This window comes from Pelodiscus sinensis, chromosome 4 (assembly GCF_049634645.1).
Source record: "Pelodiscus sinensis isolate JC-2024 chromosome 4, ASM4963464v1, whole genome shotgun sequence".
Classification (NCBI taxonomy): Eukaryota; Metazoa; Chordata; order Testudines; family Trionychidae; genus Pelodiscus; species Pelodiscus sinensis.
Genome location: NC_134714.1, coordinates 90,020,631 through 90,046,205, shown reverse-complemented (window position 1 = coordinate 90,046,205; position 25,575 = coordinate 90,020,631). Strand labels below are relative to the sequence as shown.

The 25,575-nt window shown below is 41.3% G+C and overlaps 1 protein-coding gene across 8 annotated transcripts in view; it reads right to left on the bottom strand.

Moving 5' to 3' along the window:
• NAV2 (neuron navigator 2) overlaps positions 1 to 25,575 on the bottom strand; it is a 696,386-nt gene that overhangs the window by 302,952 nt on the left and 367,859 nt on the right. The window contains exon 1 of one of the 8 annotated variants that reach the window (XM_075927730.1): positions 8,031 to 8,315. The exons of the other annotated variants lie outside the window; for them this stretch is intronic. Within the exon in view, the coding sequence (XP_075783845.1) occupies positions 8,031 to 8,081 (51 nt within the window). The 5' untranslated portion in view covers positions 8,082 to 8,315. Of the gene's footprint in view, positions 1 to 8,030; positions 8,316 to 25,575 lie in introns of those variants that run through there. 8 annotated transcript variants of the gene reach the window in all.

The window sequence follows — 25,575 nt, the reverse complement described above, 5'->3', positions numbered from 1 at the left end:
CTTCATTTCCCTCTTCCGAGCTGGCTAATCTACATGCCTCCGTCGACGGAGGCATGGAGTCTGGACACAGCCCTTAAGGTGTGCGCCTGTGCGGCCATGCACAAAAAAATCTTCGCCCGCTCACCTCCTCTGGAGAGCCACACAAGGCAGGGCCAGTTGAGACAGTGTAGTGAGGGAGTTGCTGAGGTGAGGGGCCGGGACCGGCCACGGAGCTTGCTCTGGTGGGCAGAGCTGCCATGTGGCCTGGGAGGGGGGGGGGTTACGGGGCCCCTTCTGGCAGCTGGGGCCAGGAATGGGACCTGCCACATGGCGGGAGGGCAGTCCAGCAGCTGGGAATGGGACATGATGCATGGCAGGGAGGAGAGTGTCTGCTCCAGTGGCCGGGAACAGGATATGTCTCGTGGTGAGGGGGGTGGTCTGTCCGGAGGCAAGGAACGGAATCTGCCACATGGTTGGGGGTGGTGGTTCTGCAGCCAGGAACATGTGTGTTAATAAATTGGGTGCAGACATCCAAACCAGCACGCATAACCTCAATATTGGTGCACAAGCCAAAACTCACTCTGCTCATGGTTGGAAAATCTTAGAGGTAACACTGGCTCCAGCCTGTGGATAGGTGACAAGGGGCTGGAGCACCAGCACTGGTGACCCAATTTGGAGGGGATTCCTGAGCCTCGGGGGCCGGATCCAGACAAGCCAGGGGCTACATCTAGCGCCTGGGCCTGAAGTTCCCCACCCTGTGTTAAACTATCTGCATTAGAGGATTCTACTCAAACTACTGTGTCATTCTATTGAGCAATTTAAAAACATCTTTCTGTTAGATGAGAGAGACAGAAAGACACGATCTCGATTTCATGTCTTAATAAATAAGGGTCTCTGGTGAAGTCAGGACAGATCTTGGAGTTGAAGTTACATCAGCTGAGTTACATCACATATGTTTGACAGTCTCATGTGCTTTGAGGTTATTGGTAGAGCTGGTTGAAGTATTCCAGACAAAAACCTTTACAGTGAAAATTGGTCTTTTTTAGGAAAACATTTTTTTTCACAAAAACTATACCATTTGGTTTAAATATTTCATTTTAGGACTTTTTTAAATTATAAAATGTTTATGAAAATATCACTGAAATAATCTGGTTGCCAACAAGCTGGTTTCAATAAACAACTATTTTAATAACTATTCTGATAAAGACTTCACAGTTTTTTAAATAAAACACAGGAAATAAAAAAAAATGATTTTGTTTGTGATACCCCTCCCCTTCCAACTACCTCTAGTCACTGGAAGGAGAAGAGGCTGATTGGTGGAGGATTTCCAAGAAAACATGTCTTTTAAAACTCTTCTCCATTTTAAAATCCTATTTCCAATGAATTGTTGACCTATTCCTAGCTAGTTTGCATTTCTCTTTGAAAATGATTGCTGCTGCACATGTTGTTTGGAGAGTACTGAAGAGCAAACTCTGCAGTGACTTACATGTAAGTGTTATAATAAGGTACTGTAATTATCCCCCCAAAGAACAAAGCTAAAAAATAAAATGTTGTGTCAGTATCATGACAGTCTCTTTGCAGCCATCTACAGTGTATATTACAGAACTTGTCTATACTCTTCTCTCTCTTTTTTCAGTTACTAATGAAAATTTAAGAATCTTTTTTACTCCCAAAGAAATAGAAAGACAAATATTTAAATCATGTAAGTTGCACCTTTATAAGTCCTCCCAGCAAGGATCCCTGTAAGCTTTGCACTTATGTGACCACTTGGGAGACAGTCAAATGCACCCCACTTGCTTAGCAGAGTGCCTACTGCTAGGTTTTGTTTCTCTATTGGTTGTGCACATTCACATATGCCTCACTGCACATAAAAATTGATTCCACACACAGATGGGAAAAATTAGAGGAAACTTTGCCTGCCAGTCTCCTTAAAACATAAAATTCTCTATAACCAAGTTATCTTTATCCAAATGAGTAACTGAAATGCACCCTTAGTTATTTCCCTTTGGTTATGACAAAAATAGTAAGGAATATACAGAAATTAACTGTAAGCAGGTCACTTATGTAGTCTATAGCTCTATGTAACATGTCCTATACAACTACTAATCAGAAGGTTTCCCAGGAGATTTTTCAAAAGCACAGGGACAAGTCAGGAACCCAATTACCAAAGACTTCCAATGGGAATTAGGTGATTAATTGCCCTTCTACGGCAACTTCCAGCCAATGATCTTTACAAGCAATAACTTAATGAGCCTCATAACATCTTCTAGCCTTATTGTCCTTTTATGTGTGGGGGACACTAACAGATCTCAAGTTGCTTTGCCCAAATGTTGCACAGGAAGTATGTGGCAGAACTGGGAATAGAATTCAGACCGGATTCTCAAATCTTTGTTTTCAGCTTCAAGATGATCCTTCTTCTCATGCTCACATAAGCTTTGGCTATTTTATACCAGACTTTAGTATCACATCTGAACTACCACTGTAACTATGTGCTGCTTATTCTGAATACTGAGAAAGACAAATTATTATTTCCCAAACACATTCTGGTAATTATTTATTCACTATGCCATCACAGAAGTGTAACAAAACAAAATGTAAGGGAATCTGTCACAAGTATAATTATCAGCACTATATTTCTAACAGCTGAATAGAAAGACAGATTTGAAAAAAAAAATACTTGTGTAGCAGCAGCAGCTTAAGGGAAGCCACCTGTCCAATTCTATTGCTCGTCTCCCAACCCCCAAATAGCAGTCTTATAGAAGTCTATGTTTTGTGGCAGTGTTGGATAAGAGGATTCTAGATATGAAGTGGGAAACTTGGTATGTTCATTTGCATGTCAATACCAACAGCGCATTTCCAGTTCACAGCTAGCTGAGAGTCCTGGGAACAAACAGAAAGATTTGGTCATGCTTGTGTGGGCACTAAATTCTACACTAAAAGTATGGTGCTAGTTTTCATGGGAAAATGGTGGCAGGGCTTCCCCAGTTACTGCTACCATACCTTTATCTATATGACACACTATTAATACTCCCGCCATGCATATTCATGATCAACTGAAGCAGCAAATCCATTAAATATGAAAACATACACACTGCTGTCATGGAAAATAGCAGGTTATCTTTGATATAAAAGGCTAGACTGTTTCTTATAAGGCATGGAAAAAAATTCGGTGTCTATGCCTTTTTAGTCTAGAATTTCACCTAAACATTTTTTTCTGAAAGGATTCTCTGCATGTATGTAAGTTGATAGCATTTCCAAAGAAACATGGCTTTTCTAAGCAGGCATCAAATTAATATTAGCTATGCCTTCCAACGTTTACTTTTAGTATTTTCTTCTTGAAATAATAATTACTTTTAATTACAAATTATAGTTAATTATCCATATGCAAGTGAACTCTGGAAAGACACTGCTGATGAGAATACCACAGTGCACAACACAATCCTTCCTCATATACTAAGTAGGCATCTGATAATAAAGCCTGAGCTCCAACCAAGAGGAAAGGGAAGAGAGACAACCATGCCCCCAAACAATCTTCCCAGGAGAAAGAACAGAAATACAGCAAAAAAAATTATGTCTGGTAGACTGATTTAAATCTCAGCTACAGAAATCACTGATTTTAATAATGAATTAATTAAAAAAGCAAGTAAAAACCCTTGATTTAAATAATGTCACTGTACCTTTGCTGTTCCTAGCTCCCTCTGAAGCTGAAGATAAAAGGCAGTAAGTAAGAGCGGCCCCAAAACTGCTCTCACTCATGCTAAAGAAGTTCCCAAATTCAAATCCCAAATCTAGCTGACACAAGGGCAACGTTTTGGTGTCTTCCTCATAGTTAATGAGTTCAAGGTGGCAGTGTAAAATGCTGTTATGATAGCATATTATATACACTACGCACTCACTGAAATGACTTTAACAACTGCAAAGTAATGGAGAATGAATCCCAGATATTCCTTGTATTTCTAAAGCTGAAAGAATAAAAAAGGAAGAACATTCCTCTCTTCAGAAACAATAGGAAACAAAGCACCATCAGACCTTCTTTATAGATCAGAAATGTGTTTCTTCATAGGACATGAAGCCATTCTTTTCTTTGCAGGTCACCCTCAACTTGAGAGAGTTGGAGATAAATTATACCAAAAACACGGAATGCAAAAGTTACATGCTGTTCAAACACCTACACTTAAACTACTTAAAATAACTAGAGATTGGAGGTACACCGTCACAAGAACAGTGACTTTTTCTTCCCATGTCCCAATCACTACCATTTCAGGAGTCAATAAACCTACCACAAAACCAGTACTGAGTAACCTTTCTGAGGATTCCTGCCAAGGACAAGCAGATTCCAAGGCACACAGTAAATCATCCAATGGCAGAACCTGTACATATATACACCAGGTGCAACACAATGGAGGAGCCACATCCGTAAACTTCCAGTTCTTGCTCTGCCTAAAACATTGTAAGAAAGGTGGTAACAGTAAATGGAACCCTGACAGAGGTGGGAGGGGTAGGAAACAAAAAAAGAATTCCCACTGTCCCAATAAAAACATGACAAACACAAGCTATTAGCAACAGCTGTCATAAAAGCTGCAGTTGTACCTGGAAAGTTTAAAGCCACTCAGCAACATGTGAAGAAAATAAGATCCATCAGCCAGTGCATAAAAGTGAAAGGATTAACCTTGCCAGGGAGCTGCTCCTGGCAAACAGATGATTGATCATTAGAAAGGAGGACAATTTGCATCCTCCACCTGTGTCTCGGCTGGAGGGAGCCAAATCTGGGGTTCACTTCTGTGAGGTGCTGAGGACCCTCCACTCTCAATGAAGTCAAGGAGGATAGGTGGATTGGTCCAGTTTGCCCAGATGCACCAGCTACCACTGATAATGACAAAGATTTTAAAATACTTTATCTATGATTTCAATGAGGTATGTTGCAACATTCTACCCCAGAACGGCCTGCATTCCAGTAGCAGGTTAAAGATTCTATGTAGAAGTAGTAAGAAAGCTTCATTAAGTGTTCATGAAGTGCTCTGAGACCCTTGGGTGAAAGATGCTCAGAATATGGCAATCAATCTGTATCAGGCTATGCATAGGGTTGCCAGATGGTTTAACCAAAAATACTGAACATCCCCTTCTCCCCCCAAAAAAAACCACCAGGAAAAAAATTCTGTTGAGAGAAAAAAAAATTAAAAAATTAAAAATCAGCATGGCCCCTTTAAGAAAAGGCTTTTTTGCCGGTGGCCATTTTGTTTTTCTTTCCAGCCACAAGACAAGCCCCTGTGGAACCAGATAAACGGGGAGCCTGGGAGGGGGCTCAGCGGCCCTGTGGGGAGGGGGAGGAGCTGGCAACAGGGCCCAGTTGCTGAGTGTGTTGTAGGATTACCAGGTGTCCAGTATTTTCGCCTCCTGGCAGGGGGGAAAAAAAATCAGAAAATACCGGACATTTTAGGTGTCTGGTATTTTCTGAATTTTTTTTTTTTACCAGACACGAAGTGAAAATACCGGACTGTCCGGGTCAATTCTGGACACCTGACAACTCTAGCTATGCATATTATAGATGTCACTGTGCTACTCTTTATGGCCATAAAATGAAGAGAAAAAAGCACAATCCCTACCATTGGAGCAAAGGGAGAATCTCCAGTAGTGAATAGCTCTAAACATAGGACCTATGGCATGCTCCTAAGCGGTCTCACTCCATCCAGTAGGAAGTGCATTTACCCATGCATACTCATTACAATATTATTTTCCACATGCGGTGTATATGTTCATTCTGTTCTGTGACATATATAACATTCTTACATACAAAAGCAATTTCTTTGTATTTTAAGTTTACTGTTTGAATTGGGTGTTCTTTTGACACTATGGCTATCTTTACACTGGTGCGATCTTGATCTAGATCAGAAAGGCAGATTTGTAAACAAAAAATAAACCCAAACACATATACACATGGGCTATGTCTACACTGGCGGGTTGTATGCAAATGAGGCTAAGCGTGGAATATCACCGAGCCTCATTTGTATACCTAATGAGCTGCCATTTTTGCGGAAGAGGCTCTAGCGGCAGAAGGAGCGTCTATACTGCCCCTTCTTGTGCAAGAAAAACCCTCTTGCGAAATGCTGTTATTCCTGAGAATAATCAGCATAGCGGCATTGCACAAGGGTTTTTCTTGTGCAAGAAGGGGCAGTGTAGACAGCTCCTTCTAGCGCAAGAGCCTCTTCTGCAAAGATGGTGGCTCATTAGGTATGCAAATGAGGCTCGGCGATATTCCACGCTTAGTCTCATTTGCATACCTAATGAGCCACCATTTTTGCAGAAGAGGCTCTTGCGCTAGAAGGAGCTGTCTACACTGCCCCTTCTTGCACAAGAAAAACCCTTGCGCAATTCCGCTACGCTGATTATTCTCAGGAATAACAGCATTTCGCAAGAGGGTTTTTCTTGCACAAAAGGGGCAGTATAGATAGCTCCTTCTGGCGCAAGAGCCTCTTCCGCAAAAATGGCAGCTCATTAGGTATGCAAATGAGGCTCGGTGATATTCCACGCTTAGCCTCATTTGCATACAACCCGCCAGTGTAGATATAGCCCATATGTATATGTGTTTGGGTTTATTTTTTGTTTACAAATCTGCCTTTTGATCTAGTTTATCACTAAGGACCAGACTGGGTCAATTAGGCAGAGCTGAGCAGACACACACAGCTCAAAGGTAGATCAGGAACAATCTCTTCCAGACCCTAAGGCAAAATCCCTCCCAGAATTCCCTGGCAGTCAGAAAGAATATGATGACTGAACTATCTGACCCTGCCTCCTTCCAACCCTCTCCTAGGTTTGCATCACCCACCCACACACCTCCTCCACCCTCCAGGCACTAAGAAGGAACCATCACTGCATTAATGGTGCAACTGTGTCTGGTTCATATGTGAGGAAGAAAAAACATAATATTAGAACATCATCTGAAGTAGCACATGAGGTCAAATCAATATTCAAGGAAGAACTCGCACATGCAGCATCTGACACTATCTGATGCCGTGTATAGCCACTTATTAAGGACAATTATCCTCAAGTGCCATCTCTTCATCAAACAGGAAAACATTTTAGACCACAGATTTTTAAACTACAGCTGGATACATGATACATTTCTGTCAAGCCAGAGCTCGATGCGGAGTTGCTAGGTCCCACTGAGTTCAGCAAACATTTTTCACGAATAAGGACTAACGGATTAGAAGACGCATCATAAATCCTTGGCATTGATTTTAAACAGTTAAGAAAATATCTTTAAAATAAAATCTGCACCGAACTTGCAAGTTTCTTTGTTTAAACAGATAAGCTTATTGGACAGAGAACAGCATTTGAAGCTCTCTCACAGTGTCGCTGCTTCAATATTTTATTCCTCAGATAGCTTTTAAAAACCTACTCTGTGCAGTTACATTAAGTTTTGACCACAGTTTAAATCTTGGTATGGACAGTGATTTGAAAAGACAGGCAGTTGCATGGGCTTCCTGATCTTATTTATACTGCAGGAAAGACAAACCCACATGCTTTCTGGTGAAAAGCAACCGTGATATAATTCACTGTCCTGGGAAGAGTAATGGGGAGATTAAAAACAAACTGATAAACAAACACAGACCCCAAATGCTCTTGTCAGGAAAATTATTCCTAGAAGACTGAAAGAGAAAGAACATTTCTCTTTCCCCACCCAAAAAGAGAAAAGGAATATATACACAATGTACATTTCTATTTTTACTTATATAAACATTTAACAACACAGACACAATCCACAGTACTGCAGGATGAATTAACTAACAAATCAATCCGGGACTGGTCCCTGCTACAATACACCCTGTGGAAGAACCCTCACTTCAGCACCTGCTGTTGTAAAACAATTTATTTCACTTTACTAAAATTGCTATGCCTCTTGGACCAAAGCTCCTGTTCACCTCCATTGATGAACACACAGGAAATAATACAAATCTAAACAGGTTACCGGACAACTCCACAGAAGCTGAAATTTTACTTCTTAATCAATCCATAGATGTGCACTCTGAAATTCTTGCACGTGAAATTCTTACCAGCTTCATAGTCATGTTATTCTGCTCCCAGCGCCACAGCATCACACTCATTTTTCATACAGAGCACCAACCAAGCACCTGCCAGAGGAGCCTCGACCAGGGAATGCTACAAATCCATCTCATGCATGTCTCCAGTTCCTTATAATCCAGGTGTTACTATGAGCTTTTCTCCCCTCTTGCTTAAGGCAAGTCATTTTCATGTTGTTGTTCTGGAGAGTTAGATTTCTTGTGGACAGAGGAAAACCATAAACATTATGCATAGGCTACTCTCTCTCTCTCTCTCTCTCTCTCTCTCCCTCTCCCCCACCCCCTTCTCAGCCAAATCAAACAACTCCTGAAAGGAGTTCTGAGAAGGCAGCTGGAGCTGCAGGAGTGAAAGCAGGACAAGGAAGTCTCCCCTCCCCCGGCAACCACAAGCACTTCACAGATTGGGCATTCCTGGTTCAATGGGCCGTTCATCATTTCAGAAAAGAATTGTATTTAACCCCTTCAGGGATGGATTTTGTTTTGGCTTCAGAAACTGGATGAGGCATTCACATGAGATTTTCTTTTCAAAGGAGAAGATAAATATGGACCATTTCTTTCCTTTTTGATTCATTTTAATAATGCCTTAAAGAAACTTTTTTGGAACAAAAGCAGTTCCAGGTGATAGGTATTAAAAATATAAAAAGGAAGGGAACAATCTGTGGAGAATCACAGTCTCCTCATCGAGTCAGGAGGAACTGAGTTACAAAGTGTTCCTCCATTTACCCGGCCTGATGAAGAGGCTGATTCCTGAAGTGGGTTCATTTTATTTCTAATTAATACATCTAGAAAATCTTATATAGCTTCTACTTGGATTTTTCTTTTATATATATAAGTCAAAGCAATTTTTTAACAAAATGTGGTTAAGCTGTGAAATTCATCGATACAAGAATCTTTAAGGCTAAGAACCTGATAGTCGTATTTAGAATTTATGAAGAATATCCAGAGTTGTCAATCAACAATAATTTTGGAAGCAAAATGAACTCAAATGCTCAGATCTTTAAGCCAGACTCTATTAGATATCAGGAAGAGATCAACGTGGGAGGCAGATTATCCTATCCCATACTTCAGGGGTGTGCAAGATACAGCCAGCCACACCTTTTAATACAACCCATCTGCCGCTGCAGCACAGACCAGTGCTGCTCAAAGCAGCTAGCTGTTCTATGTGGCTCACTGCTGTGTGCAGAGGAAAGGGGCTTTGCATGCTACCTCCACCTCCAGCAAAGTCTCTTAGCTCCTGTTGGCTGGAAACCCGCCAACTGGAGCTGAGAGATTTAGCTGGGGATGGAGGCAGCCTGTGAAGCCTTCCTCTCCCTGCTCCCCTGTATCACAGAGTACCACAGGGAACAGCCAGATGGGAGCTTCTGGCAGACAGAGAAGCCTTCTTGAGAGTGCTGCTGGCCAGGAGCTGCTTAGGTAAACACCTCCCGGCCACAGCCTGCCCCTGGCACACATACCCCAACACCAACTCCCCGCAGACCGTACACTCTCATCTCTGCCCCTTCTCCAGGCCAGAATCCTCTTTTACACTAAGCCCCCCTCCTCGACCCTGCACCCCAATCCCCTGCCCAAAGTCACAATCCCTTCCTTCACCCAAACTCCCTCAGACCCCACACCCTCTCCTGTACCCAAAGCTCCCTTCTGCACATAACCTCTGTCCCAGACCCGCTCCATAAAGGACGGCACTTGACCACTCACCAAAATCTTGGAGTGGCCCCCCCCATGAAAAATTATTGCCCACCCCATCATACTGCAAGGTTTTCATATACCTTCCGATGCATCTTGATGAGCCAATGCCAGAGACAGATTATTGTACATGGAACTTGAATCTGATCCAATATGGCAGTTCCTGTGAAATTGTTGCAAGGGTGCCCCCACTGTCATCTGAACTGGGTAGCTGACTTTGCCCCCCAAATGGAAAAGGGTGTGTTACTTCTACCCAAATATGGAGGCTCCCGAAGAGTCCACAGAACATGAAAGCTGTTCTGCAAAACAAAAATCCTTCATCCCTGCACTAAGGGTAGCCCTCTGTAAATGCACACCTGCCTCCTTGGCATCATGGCTCTTTCGCTCTCAGCAGCCCCCGGGAGCTCTGCAACGGCTATAAAGAAAAGGTAAGAGCATGGAAATGCCTTACATGCATCTGGAGAGTGAACAGATACCTCCTAGGCTCAGCCTCTGAGCCACCCAGTTCCCTCCCTCTTTCTCAATACAGACCTTGCTCATGTAATAGGGATTCTGCAGGGTTGGGGTGGAAGAAACACTGTCACAAGCACAGCAGAGACCCTTTTTCAGAATGTATAATGGGGGTAGGGATGTTAGATATCACGTTTTTTAGTAATCACGTAGCCTTAAAAATTGTTAATGGTTACATGGTTACTAAAATACTCCCAAGGGGCAAGGTCGGCAGCCAGTGTGCTCCTGGCTCTGAGCATAATCTGAACTCCTGTAAGTGCCTGCTTTTAAGACGGCACCTCCAGAGCACCAGCACTTGCTGCCTTTGTGGGAGGCAGGAGCGGGGGGAGTGTCAGGCTGCTCCGTGAAACCAGGACACATGGAGAGCCTGCTTAAAAACCGGCTCCCCATACATACTGCCTCCCACCTCCCCCACTCATGAGAGGCAGCAGCACGGGGAGAGGGGCAGGCAGCTCCGTGGGAGCGGATACGCATGAGGAGCTGGCTTAAAATCTGGCTTCTTGCGTGTAACAACTCCCGCCTGTCCCCTTATCCCCCACGTTGCTGCCTCTCTATCAGAAGCAGCAGTGTGGGGGAGGAGGGGCAGGTGGCGCCATGTGATCTGGTGCTCACGGTGAGCCAGATTTTAAGACACTCCCCGCGATGCAGCCACCGGCATGGGTGGGGGACAACGACAGGTGACTCCACAGGAGCCTGCAGCAGGAGTGGGAGAGGGGGAGTGTGTATAGTTGTTTGGATTAAGCCTAGGTTTATTGCTTAATCATAACATCTATACACTACCATCCCTAAATAGGGGTATAATCTGCTCTGTTTTCCATGTCCTATTATATACCTTGGACCATGAATCTTACTTCACATTATCAGTTACTCACTCTGAGCATAATCTGAACTCCTGTAAGTAACTTCCTAGGAAAAAGACATAATTTTTAGATAGAGAGCATACTTTCTAGAGCTCAAGAAAGGTCTGCTTTACCATTAAACAGAGTGGGACTATATTTCAATAAGAAGCAGCCCTGCCTCTTTTTCAGAACACAATTTACACCCACGGAACTTGAGTTTCTGTGTACGCACCTGCAAAACTCAACTACAGGCCCAAACTGCACTATTTGCCAGGTGGCCAAAAACGTAAATGTTGCAATCCATGCTCACAATTAAACTGCAAATATAAAAATGGGAGCACAAATTTTATCCAGCTAGGTGAGAATGCTTAGTTGAAAGCCATCTTCTGACATTACCGCTTTCCACAGATTTTGCATGCAACTGGCAACAGGAGACTGCTGTTGCCCAACTATTTTCAGAATCAATAAAGGAACATTTACAAAATAATTTTGTATGGGTATGCACATTTTTGCTAGGAAAAGAATCACTTCTCAACTAACTGACCATGTCTTCTCTTCAGTGCCTATGCATCCACATTCCTCTGTCTTTACATGCATTATTTATCTCTGTACTATATTATTTTACTCCCAAAACATTTGATTGATGTGTATGAAAACCCATGCCAAAAAGGGCCTAATCATTTTCTATCCCTTAAACACAAAAAATTTACCTAGTTCTTTTTTTTTGGGGGGGGGAGGGGGAGAGGGGGAGAAGGGAGGGCAGACAGACTTAATAGCTACACTTCAAGAAAGAGATGCACAGATGTACACAGACAAATTATTTCAACAAGTTATTCTTGAACATTAGAAGTAAAATTAAATCCTTTCTTGAGGATAAAGGATGTTTTCCCCTTCACTTTGTGAGAACATGGACCAAAGCACTTGCAACACAGGCAAATCTTCCCAGCCAGCTTTCTAAGTGAACATGCTGTTGAAACATACAACAGTTAAAAGCAGAAGGGGGTCACAGCTTATTGGAGAGTTTGAAAATAAGATGTATGGTTTTAAGGAGGGCCAAGAGCAGAAACAATAACTTGCTGACAAGCCCATGAATGAATGAATGAATGAATGAATGAATGAATTACATGGCTAGAAAGAAGCTTGGATGTGAAGCCAAACGAGTTAAAAAAATATGTGAGAGCATCATAGCAGATCTCACAGTCAGTGCCTTTAGTTCATTCACTTAACAGATTTTAATTTATCCCCTTCTAGTGATGTAAAATCCCATTTAATTGGCTAACCGGTTAAACACCGTTAAGAGTAAGGCTTACCGATTAACCCTTCACATCCCTAGTCCTTTCCATACTACTGATATAGGAAAACACTAAAATGCATGGAGGGTGGGTATCCTAGGGGGAAGGCACTGCCTTCCCAACTGTCTCATCTGACCCCACCCATGTCCAGCCCCATGCCATGTCTGCTGGGGAAGGTGGGGCCATGCTGCCTGCCAGCTCTCCAGAGCTCCAGAGCTGGGGACGTGTTGCCCGCTGGCTCTCCGGAGTGCCACCTGTTGGCTCTTCAAAGCTCTAGGGCTGGGGTTGTGGCTGAGCTCTTGGGAGCGTGCTATCCTGGGGCAGGGAGGGAACAAGGGCCAGCAGCCACATTGCAGGGGTGGGGAAAGGAGGCTGGGCAAGGTCCAGCAGGCCACAGTGTGTGTGGTGGGGAGCATGGGCAGGGCTGGGGGGCTTGCCTTGCCAAGCCATGGAGTCATACAGCGCCCATACCAAAACGTCCTTCTGTCAGCATATTAGCTGCTGGCAAGCTCTCATATCTGGAGATTTTGTATTTTGCTTCCGGGAAGCACAAAAGGTCCAGCCCAGGGAAAACAAGGGGGCAAAAAAAAGCAGCTTTAAGACATCTTTGCTCTTAGGATTCGGAGCTGTCCTAAGGGCTGAATCAACCCACAATGTAACTAGTACAGCTGGTCACAGACGCTCTCATTCAGCACAACCTCTGTGTCTTGGAGTGACTTACAACCTCTCCTCCCACTCCCAGCTTGCCCCCTTTGCTGGGGTGGGAGGAGAAGGAGAGGAGAAGCACAATACATACCAAGGGGATCCAGCTGGCAGCAAGTTGTAGCCCCGTCTATGTGCCATGGCAGTGAACAGGAGCCAGGAAGAGGCCAGAATATGTCCAGAGGATGGATGGGTAGGGATTTAAGTGGCAGATTTTCAGCATGATGATATGTGTAACTACAAAATGTATGTGACATAGCCAGCTATGGCATGCTGAATGGAGGGGGAGGAAGTTCTCAGTTTGCCTGTCAGAAATGTTATTCAGACAATGTGACGCTACCAATGACGCAGTACAAATTCTATACCATCCCCATTACCTTTTTAATGAGCAAAAATGAATCAGTCTACTATCTCACAGAAAAATACATTTTGCAGTTAGACACATTTCTTTAACAAACTGGTTTGAATTCAAACCAACAGTTGGGCAGACAAGTTCTTATCCATAGGACACTGACAGAACAAATAAATACCTGCTATACCTGTCAACCCTATCAAAAAGTATGACTTGAGAACTACCTTTCATCCTCCCACCTCTCAGTCAGGTTCTCCTGACAAAGTGAAAGAGTTACAATTTGAACTCAAGTTGGTAAAATCCTTGGATGACCCCTTGCCCCCCCAATGGCATCCCTTGGAGAGCACTGATCTCAAAGGCACCTTTCACATACAGCTCTTAAGATAAAAGGGAAAGAAGGCAGAGGACACATGCTTACAACTGATTTATCTAAAAATAATGCATAAGAGGGTTTCCCAGAAGCTTTTTTATAACTTTGATTTTGCACATGATGACACAGCAAAACATTAGCTCCTTCCACTCACTGCATTCCTACAGAGACATTGTTTACACCTCTAATGGGCATCTAAACATCCTTATTAATATGCTAAACTATACTTTTGTTATTCACTTGTGGGTCTTCAGTGACATGAAGTATGTATGACTCCAGCATACAAAACACCCTAATGAGATATAATTCTAGCTTCCATTGCTCTTTGAATAAAACTGTAGGGAAAACAGGAGGAAACAGATGTTGGAGACATTATGAATGAATTCAGCATATGCAATCATTGCCTGTATAGCATTTACTACAAGAAAAGCTCAGGGAAATCCGTTAACTAATAATCCATTGTTTGGCTAAGAAAAAATATGTATGATAGCTGCTTGTTCTTTGGCCACTGCATATAATTCTACAATACTAAATTTGTCATAGTGACTTTTGCTTTTTATCACATCACTATGTCATTTATGATTACTGCTTAACAAATAGAACATTTTGTTATTGCTCTTTTTTAATATCCTTTATGTATATTTTATGGCTGGTTCACTATTTTTGGAATTAAAAGGGGGTTAGGGTCAAAAAATCATATATTTTTCTAAACAGAGGCGGCATTATAGGGAGCAGAATATTCTCAAGATTATCCAAAAATCCACTGCAGAAAATGTTGTGGCTTTTTCAATTTTTATTAAATATATTGATCAAAATGTATATCAAAATGACTGAAAACAATGACAATTTTTTTCACTTGAACCAGGATGATAAGTGAGAGATATCAATAACCATTTAGATAACTTTTTGATTAAAATCTCCTTGTCCAAAAAAATCCCGTTTTGCAAAAATGCCTCTGATTTGAACAATGTGAAATGAAATCCAGTTCAAAATTTGTATTCATTCGTACAAAAATCTGGAATGTGCCCTTCAAAGATGCTGTGTTCAGTTTGCTATCTGATTGTAAACTAAGAAAACAAATCCAGTTCTGATTTTAGAATGAAACTCCATTAGTTAGCTATGGGCTTGTCTATACAACCACGTACATCAATGAAACTTACATTACCCAAGAGTGTGAAAAAGCCACACTCTCCTCTCCTCCTCCCCCCCCCCCCCCGCACGTTACACAAGTTACAATGACTTTGGTGCTGTCCACACCATCACTAAATCAGGCTTTGTTTACACTACAAAGCTTTGTTGCCAAAAAACTGGGTTTTTGCATATACTTGGGAAAACAACTTTTGTTGGGAAGAACACCGAGGTTCAATGACAAAAATCTTACACCGCATGACTTTTTTCTTTTCCTCTACCTTTATTGTTGACAAAGAGCTAGTGTAGACACTGCTGTTTGTTTTGTTGACAGGACAGTCTTCTGCCAGTATCCCACAATGCCTGCCTGCCCTGGAATCTCTGCTCAGTGTTTTTATCTCAATTGCACTGCAGGCATGCACCCCTCTCCTTTCAAAACTCTGGGAAGTATCTGACACCTGAGTGAGGTGCTCTTTTGGGGAGCAAACAAAGAGCAGATCATTGGAATGCCCTTGCTCTGTCCTGCACTGCAAACACAGTGGCAGACAGACTCAGTGATCAGCTTTGCCTTCCTACGATATTGCCCTGTGGGATACATATCCTCAGGGCATTGCTCTCACTGCTGCTGATGCTGACCTGGCGTGGACATGATCTGTTGAAAGAGTGAGCAAGCATGAACACTCTCTGGCAATTTTTGCTTTGTCAACTTTTGGGTGTCAACATAAGTTTTGTCAACAAAACTTGTTAGTGCAGACCAGGGGTGGGGAACCTAAGACCAGAGGACTGAATGCGGCCACCTCCTGTTTGCCTGGATCCAGCCTCCAAGGCTCAGAGCTCCTCCCTGCTCCCAGTATTGGGAAGCCTGCGCTGGTGCTCCCTCCTACCACTGGGGAGCCTGTGCTGGTGCTCCAGCACCTGCCAACTCCATGCAGGGCTGAAGCACAGAAAATCTACTAGCCTGGGCCCCCCAAGGCTCTGGTGTGCAAGGGGAATATGGAAAGTGTCTTTCTCCTTCCAAGTCGGGGACCACATCAGTGAGGGGTTTGTTTGTTTGATTTGCTTCTTGCTTCTCTCTCGTGTGTGGACCTGAGTGATTTTTCTGTGGGTCAGCAGCCTCCCAGCCCAAAAAAGTATCCTCGCCCCTGGTGTAGACATATCTTCAGTGGTACATGCTCTCCTGACTATCCAGCTTCCAGCTCTCATTGAGCTGGAATAATTATGTCAACGGGAGAGTGCTCTCACATCAGGATTACGTGTCTTCACCAGACACACAATGGAGGCACAGCTGTGCCAATGTAGTCCCAACTAGCCCTGTGGAACTGTTCCAAGAAAACTCTTACACATGTTGATAGCCCCATCAATTTCAGAAAGGGTAAGGGACACGCAAGATTTCCTTAGTGTAATAAAAAAGGGCAGAAACAAGCCTTACGTAGATCATCCACTGTACAATGAAACTCCATGGTTAACCCTGCGTTTCTTGCTTTTTGGAGATGACAGAAGTCTACAACATTTCTGAAGCACAGGTACATGCGTAATTACAATCACTTGAACTTATAGCAAAAAAGCATTTCTACAACCGTGGCTAATAGAACAGCACAAAAGGCATAATTGATTTAATTACCTTTTGGTCTTTGCTTGAAGGTGCTAGGTCTATTAGGGCTAGATCCTTGATTCTTGTCAGGACTGGGAGAGAATGTGATCCAGGCACACTATCTGCCAGCATAAGGTAGGGCTACCATAGGGCTGCTGATAAAGTGTCTATGGTTTCTCTAACATGTTTAAGAGCCAAATTGGCTGCCCTCGGTCCCCAATATTGGCAAGGATGTAAATGTAGCATAAAGTCACCTATGCTCCCAACCCCAAACGCTAGCCCTGAATTTCCCCATTAATACACCCGCATGTTCATAAGCAGGCATCTCTTTATATTTCCAGTGACATTGTGAGCTACATCAATCAAGTTATTGCCACTGAAAGGCAAAATAAATAAGTGAAATAGTGCATATCCATTCATTATCTAGACCTGCCATATTTAACAAGTCTGACCAGTCTCAGAAAGCAGACAACTACTGTGGACCCAAGAGAGAGTTGTGGTCAGACTATTAGTAGGAAAGAGCCTTTCAATGTTCTTTTCCCTCAGCACTTCCTCCCCACAATCCCATTCCACTCTCTTCCATGCAACACCCAAGGCCATGGATAAAGACAGGGTTTGAGACAGGATCTGTCTGACCTCTAGGATTTTCCCATCAGGATTTTTCACACAGAGCATATGAACCATCTTATCTACTGAATTAAGCATGAGACACTCATTTTGTCTTTGCTATCACTAATGTAAATAAGCTTCAGTCATGATAAGGGCACCACACCCCCAACTAGCAAGATACATGTGCAATGCAATTTTTTTCCCACACTGCTTACATGTCATACAATTGAAGGAAAAGCTGAATCCTCACATTCCAAAAAATGTACCTTCCTCCTAAGCAAGCACACTTAGCCATTTAGCCAATTAAAATAAATTATCCAAGTTATTCCTTAATTATATTAATACATTTTTCTTTAAAGTTTGAGCCAAGTTCTTCTACAGCTGAAAAAAAAAAATGGGAAGAAGTGTAAAACAGTGTAATGTTTTTCCCAGTGTCAGACAGTTTACACTATAACATCACACAGCTACAGAAATATTAACTTCAATACAAATTTTGACAACCATACAATCTACTCTAATAATAAAGGAGAAATGATGTTCAAGTGGCATTGAATTAAATGACTGCTGAGGAGTCCAACTTGCTATATGTAGCAAAGAATGAGATCTAGTAAAAACAGTACAAAGGATAGTTGAGTCAGGTGTTCGATTCTCAGCTCTTCCACTGTCATGTTGTGAGATCTGAAGTAAGTCACTTAAATACTCCATTCCTGGATTTTCTAACTGTTAAAATAAGTATAACAATAAACTCCCTGCCTCACTGTAAGCAATATTACAGCCTTAAATAATTTCTGTTAGCTGTAACTCACTTCCTGTGTTAAAGTGGTGGGAGTTATGGAACAGCTATGAACTACAAAGGCCTAAGGAGCGCACAGCCCTTCTGTGATAAAAGTAGTAATCTGGGCTTCATTACCCTTCCAAACCAGTTTACAGCTACAATGTGAGTTCATCTTCACACACCAGTACTGCCCCAGTGGCCGGTGTGAAAGAAGGGACAAAGTCACGGTCCATTTTCCCCCTTTGGGGATTCCATACTAAGTCAGCACTAGGCTCCCGCGTAGTCCTTGTGTGACAGAGACCTGAACCTGAAAGCCTCAGAGGAGTAACCATGTTCGTCTGTAACTGAAAAAAATTAAAAAACAACGAATGGTCCTGCAGCACCTTAGAGACTAACAAAACATGTAGATAGTGTCATGAGCTTTCGTGGGCACAACTCACTTCTTCAGATGAAACCTGATCCTGAAAGGTCACTTGGGTCACTCAGAACATTGTAGAACACAGGCCCAGGTGTAACCAGTGTTTTTTCCCTAGTCCCCCTGCTAAATCACCTTTACTATTTGCTCAGGATCAGGTTCACCACTGACCTTTATTAACATCAGTTGGACAAAAGGGTCTGAAGAAGTAAAAAAATTGCAGCAATGTGTTTGCTGAGAAAATATGAAAACGACAACTATATAGTTCTGTATTTTATGTAGCAAAAAGGAAAGGGAAACTATTATTGGGCAATCTAACTGCTATTGAAGCATGACTTGCTTCATTTTTTCTGCCATGGATGAGGAAAACAGAAGCCAGCCATTTAGTGATTGTAATGAAGTCTCTGCTTTCACTCTCAGATCAATAGGGCCAGAGGCACCAATTAAGGAGCTATCCTTGAGAATACTGACAGCATTTGTAGAGAGGACCCTTGTCGAGACACAAAGGCCTACCACCTGTTTTACCCATATTCATAATGTGGAATTCCATATACCATAAACCATAAAGTGCCGCAGTGCATAAAATGTTGCTCAGTAATTAATACCTTTCTTTCTGCCTTATGTTTTCAAAAAGACAAAACACAGTGATATCATGCTGAATCAAATATAACTTTCCAGAAATTAAAAACTATGCTTGACATTGGGACATACTGTACTGATGAAGCACAGCTAAAGAAAATAGACAAATACTCTTACTACATTTGAAACAAAGCCATGGATTTTTTTTTAACATCTACAGGGCAGTATTGTCTATGCGTTGAGTCCTGCAGAGCTATGAGCACTTGACAAAAAATAATAAACAATAGTTTTAAAAGAACTTATCCATACTCCTTAAGAATGAGCACAACTATAACATAGTCCTCCCTCCTATGCCTCCAGAATCCAACACTAAAGCAACTCCCTTTCACAGAAAACAACACATGGACCTTGTGGTACATGTAGAAACTAGTGTGGGTTGAAAACCAGAAGGACTGGCTTTTTTTATTATTTTAAAATTTGACAAAATATTTATTTAAAATTTCAAATATTGATTTTTGTTTTTTACTATTTCTACATGGAGCTCTTCATACTGAGTCTCTGCCAATGCAGAGAGAGAATACTGCACATTGAAAACATCCTTTCTGCATGGCCCTATAATGTAAACCTGGGGGCTACTAAATCAAGCACATCAGTCAATTGCAATCATTGTGAAATCACTGGGAGAGATATGCAGTCAGGATCCTAACCAGGCTTTAGAACTTTAAATTCCATTTTTTTCTGGTACATTAAAATAATCAAGCTATAAACACATACAGGAGGGCCAAATTTTGCCCTGACTTCCCTCCCTGTGTTAATTACAGGGTAGCAGTGGCCATTAATCCCAGGCAGAAATGTTCTAGGCAATTCAGGAGTGATTTAGGATGCCAGAATTACAGCTGTGAAGCCCTCACTTTGAGCCTGATCAAATTCCTACTGAATAAGTGAAAATATTCCCATTGATTACAACGGAGCCAGATCAGATTATGCATAGAATATACACTTTAAGGGAATGTCTACCATGTGGAGTCATTTCGAAATACCTCCTCTTATTTTGAAACAACAATCAGAGTTTGAAATAACTTGTGCTTGTGAAGAGGAATAAGCTTATTTTGAAATAGCTATTTTGGGAGTTATTATTTTGAGTTACCAGATTTCGAAACAATCTGGTAGTGTAGACATAGCCATAGAGTCCAGGTTCCATCAATCTTCTCTGAGACTGGAACTCTAGTATTAAACAGGAAGAGATTTCCACAATGTCCTGTCCATGCTTGCTCCTTGGCTTGATAATGGCTGAAGCGGTATCTGTTGCTTTAATGGATTTACAAGCCTATCCTTTTATTTTTGGTTGTTTATTAGAGCATTATCTTTGAAAGCTTTCAGTGTTCCCTTGTTCTCCTCATTATGCGGCACTGAGTCATCAGCTTTACTCATGCTTATCTCCCCCATGATCCCTGGGATGACATCAGCAGTCTGAGAGTTGGACAGTTCCATGCACTTCAAAGACCTATTTGGCTGCCTACTCCTCCCATGCTCAAATATAGATTAGTCAGAACTGCTGATAACCTGACAGCATTGCATTGTATTCACAGTTTCCCGAGACTGTAAAACACAGATGAGATCTCTGCAGAGATGCATCATCTCCATTACAGATATCAGTCACAGTCAGCTCATATGGATTGGTCAACTTGCTAAGTTTTAAGAAGACAATGTCTTAATATAATTCATTTAATGAAAACATACTTTTTTGCTTACTCTGTTCTCTCTTATTTGCGGCCTTAAAACAGACAGATTCTGTAGCTATATCAGAAAGTATTTCAAAATAAAATGTACACAGGCAGTCATACCTAAGTAATTTCTTCATCTGGTCTAAGAAACCAGATTACAATCAGAAACTGTGAAGGATTCCATCCAGAAGTTAATTTTACTCTAACTTTGTATCAGGAGATACAAATGGGTTGTGCCCACAAAAGCTCATGATACCATCTGCATGTTTTGTTAGTCTTTAAAGTTCTACTAGGCTATTTGTTTTTTTTTTTTAAGTTTTTCCTGTTACAGACTAACTCGGCTACCCCTCTGAAGCTTTTGTATCAGGACAGAGAGAGAAAGTCTAAAGCTGGAAAGTGAATAAAATAGAAATGGAAGGCTATCATGTGCACATATTGGTGCATTGAAAGATAAATGCACTAATTCCCTTTTTAACATTGCTTTTTCTTATATAAAAACAACACTCTGATGAACCATTATCAGTGTGAAATGAGGTCAATATTAATTTCAAGGAATGCTGTGAATATCCCAGCTTCCTGTGTTTTTCCACAGAGCAAACAAACACCTGCAACCAGAACCACCTTTTATTTTACATTAAAAAAAACAAGGAAGAAGAAAATCAGAATCTTTCTGAGAGAGCACAGTTTGTGTGTCACCTTTGATGGTCTGTAAGGAACCGAGAATAAAATGGCTGCTGAAATCTGAACACACTGTGAATATTTTGAAATTCAAAGGTACAGCGCACAGAAAGAAAGGCATTATTATTCTGTGATGGTACCCTCTCCCCTTGCTTTATGAAAATTGGCTTAAGAATACATATATGCATAACTCAGATGCTTTAGACAAAAAACCTAATGTAACCTATCAATTTTAATGTTACTATAGACTAGATTTGTATATCCTATTTTGGTGCATGTATCACTTTTGTATGTAAAGTTAGAAATATGCAGTATGAGATTGTTTATAGTTTTAAATGTGCTAATGAGACTCATTATTGGTGTCTCCCTTGAAGCCTTAATAATCTGGTGATCAACATAACTTGTAAATAGCCCCGTTTATCTTGTAAACTCAAAGGTAATTAAACTAGTAAGACATGTGACCATACCACCTGGAACTGGGATTCCATTTTGACCCTGGCATTTTTCCATGGAAGGGATGATGTAGAACAAAGGATTCCCACCCTCGGAAAAAGTCTATTTAAGTGATGGGAAGCTATTAGCCCTTTGTCTTCGGTTGGCCTAGAAAACCCTGAAAGGACACAAAGTGCTGGAGATCCAAGTCAATGTAAAAGATCATCTTTGACTTGAAGATCATGCCCAAAATAAGAACAGCTCTTTAGGGTAAGAATCTACTTACAACACATTTTTTAGTGAATTAGAACTAGCTATGCATTTTCTTTTCATTTTAGTAACTTAGTAACTTATTTTCATCTGTCTGTTTTCACTTCCAACCACTTAAATCCTACTGTTTGTATTTAATAAAAATACTTTTGTTTACTATTAGGCCTAGTATAAATAACTGTTACCTGCGAGAGAATAGCCAGCATGCATATCTCTCTTTCATTGATAAAGAGGAAAAACATCCACATGAGCTTTCCTTTTGTAAAACTTTTACACAAAGATGGATATATTTCGGGTTTTGATCCCTTTTGGGGGTTGATTTCCTTGGTGCTTGCCCTAGAACTATGTTCTATCAAAGCTGAAGTGAAGTGATTCAGTGGCTGCATTGCTCTTTAGAGGGGCATTAACCTCAACTCTGTGCCTTGTTTGGAAGAGATCAGAGGATATAGCCCAGCAGGACAGAGTGGTGGGAGCCCCTGAAAGCAAGACGGTAGGTATCAATGGCATGATCAGCACACTGGAGAACAATCCCCAAGCATCTTCTGGGACTCTATAGCTGTATAGATAATACATTCCATTTTCACAGAATGATTCTGCTAGATGCTACTTTCAATCATATGTTTGCAAATGTCGTGGTGTATGATCCCTTCTTACATACAGGTTATTCTAAATTCCAACCACCTGCCTTGGCACAGAAAATCCATGCACAACTTAAGTACTGCTAACCTAAAGCATTAGTTATAAACCATTGGTAAGAACCCCAGAATCAGGGTATTTAAGAAAAATACATTTTGGGTTATGTTTTTTTCCTTCTGATTTTCTATTTTAATATGTACATGTGTCATGATTTGCAATTTTTTTTTCTACAACCACAACAGCTAAGAACCTACTTTTATTGTAAATTAAAGTTGGAATTCTCATTTATTCACGTTACTCCAAAATCTGGGGCTTTAAGAAAACAACCAAATATTGTAAAACTCATGATAAAATTGAGAGTTGGCAACACTGCAACTTTTGGAGAGCCACGAAAAGTCAAGCATCAATCCAACACCTTTAACAGAATCAACGCAAGAACTATATTGACATTAAATGAAAGGGTTGCTTTGAGGATAATAAAAACAAGTTCAAAATGGCTTACAAAGGAGCTCCCATTCCATCAATAACAAACTATTCATAAAAGCTCCTCCAACCTTGGCTCTTCATTTCAGGTTCTGGCCTCTCCTTCCCTTTGGACAGTGGCCAGTTTTTGCATGCAATGCAGTCTAAGCCTCCATTAGTTGCATACACATACTGTTCTCCCTGGCACTATCTCCCAGCCCAAGAATTCAGGCTCCAGCCTGTCCTATTCCTGTATTCATAGCACATGTCTTGACTATACTGTCTCTTGCAGAGCAGCTTAATCCTCTGAACTGTCATTCATGTTAAAATTCGACACTTTCCAACAAGGACTTAACAAACATTTGAACTATCTCACCCATTACCAAGACAGTTTCCCCAATTATCACCTCTAATACCATTAACTCACAAACATCCCACTCTCCCTACCTCTAATATCATCAATTCACAGACACTTACCTTCCTTCCTTCCTCCCCCCTCCCCACATCCCCCTCCTGTTCTGCAATGTGATTTGTCCTTTTCATATTTGTTCATTTTTTTAAATTGTATCCTTTGGTATATATGGTTGTGACTACTTTCTTCCACTATTTGATCTGAGGAAGTGGGTCTGGCCCACGAAAGCTCATCATCTAATAAACCATCTTGTTAGTCTTTAAAGTGCTACATTGTCCTGCATTTTCCTATCTTCCAATACAAGGAAAGCTGAAAGTAGGTATGGAACTTCCTGCCTCATCTCTAGCCAACCAAGGCTCTGGTGAGGCAGAGAGGCTAGCTTCTTCTCTTATTCAGCACTTAATCATAGAATACTAAAACTGGAAGGGACCTCGAGAGGTCAGACTCCAGCCCCTGCACTCACGGCAGGACCAAGCACCATCTAGAATATCCCAGACAGATGTTTGTGTAACGTCTCCTTAAAAATCTCCAATGATGGAAATTACACAACTTGCATAGGCAATTTATTCCAGTATTTAACCCCCTTGAGAGTTAGGAAGTTTTTCCTTGTTGCAGTTTAAGCCATTAGTTGCAGTTTAATCATTTAGTATTCTAAGATTGGGACCTACTTTCAAAATGTTGCTAATGTCAGGTAGAAAACTACACTTGTTTCCGTTATGTGGAACACTTTGTATTTCTCAGATGAACCCAAATACAAGGGTTATCAGTGCTCACTACTGACAAACTTAGATTTACAGAGTACCTTCTATGATGATTTGAGGAATATGTACATGGACTCCAGCAGCTGATTACTTCCAAGAAGTGGAGAGGAGAGGAGCTCAACAAAATCTGTGCCACCTTCTAATTAGGAAGCAAAAGACAGGATTATGCAGCACTTTAAAGACTAACAAGATGGTTTATTAGGTGATGAGTTTTTGTGGGCCAGACCCACTTCCCCACGTCTGAGGAAGTGGGTCTGGCCCACGAAAGCTCATCACCTAATAAACCATCTTGTTAGTCTTTAAAGTGCTGCATAGTCCTGTCTTTTGTTTCAACTAGACCAGATTAACACGGCTGCATCTCTATCACCTAAGTATGACATCGAATTTCTTACAGATAATGAAAATACAAGCCCTGGATAAGTTAAAACAAACTGAACATTAACTTTCAACATCAAGAAAGAAAAATATTCCAGACAGCTTGGAACAGAAATTTAAAGTACATCAAAAAATACCACGGTAAGAGAAATAGCCCGAGGAAGTCTCTCCTTGCAAAACAGAGATTGCTAGATGATGCATACACCTTATAAAACAACTAAAAAAAATGCATGTAATAAAACTGAGCAAACACAATGATACAAAATTAAGATGAATAGAGATAAAAATGTATGCCTCACGGCATGTGCAACAGAGAAGATGGGGAGCCTAGGACCTTGTTTTTCACAAATGCTGCAGGCATAGTGAGTGAGGTTTGTTTCAAATGGTTTGGAGGAGATTGGCTGATGCGTGATACAGGAAGAACGTCCCAGATTAGTCTGAAACTATTACAGGTTCATGTTTTTATTCCTGTCAAGTCTAATCACAAAACACAGCTAACCCAATTCAGCCTATTTCCAATCAGTGTTTTCATGTTTTGCTAAATATGATTATTTTCCCCCCATTTCCTCCTTACTATTCTGCTCATTGCTGACTGCTTTATTTTCCCCTTTACTTTTTTTCCTTTCATCTATTTTGTCTTATGAGCTCTGACAGTCTCACTCTCGTCATTGCATTTTGCATAGCCAAAAAGAGGTTGGTACCTGTTACATATTTTTCCCCAGTACCCTAAATTATTTTCTTCAGGTGTAGCTCAGTTTGGAGCATTGTTTTCCACCACAGCCTGCATTGCATCTGAACTCTAAACAAAATGGAACTAAATTTATTCACTTTGGTGTTCATGCATAGAATCTCCTTCCTTGCTGCCTCCCACATCTTTCTTTCTCATTCCATGCCCTTTGCTTTCAAATGTTGTCTCTAATCTT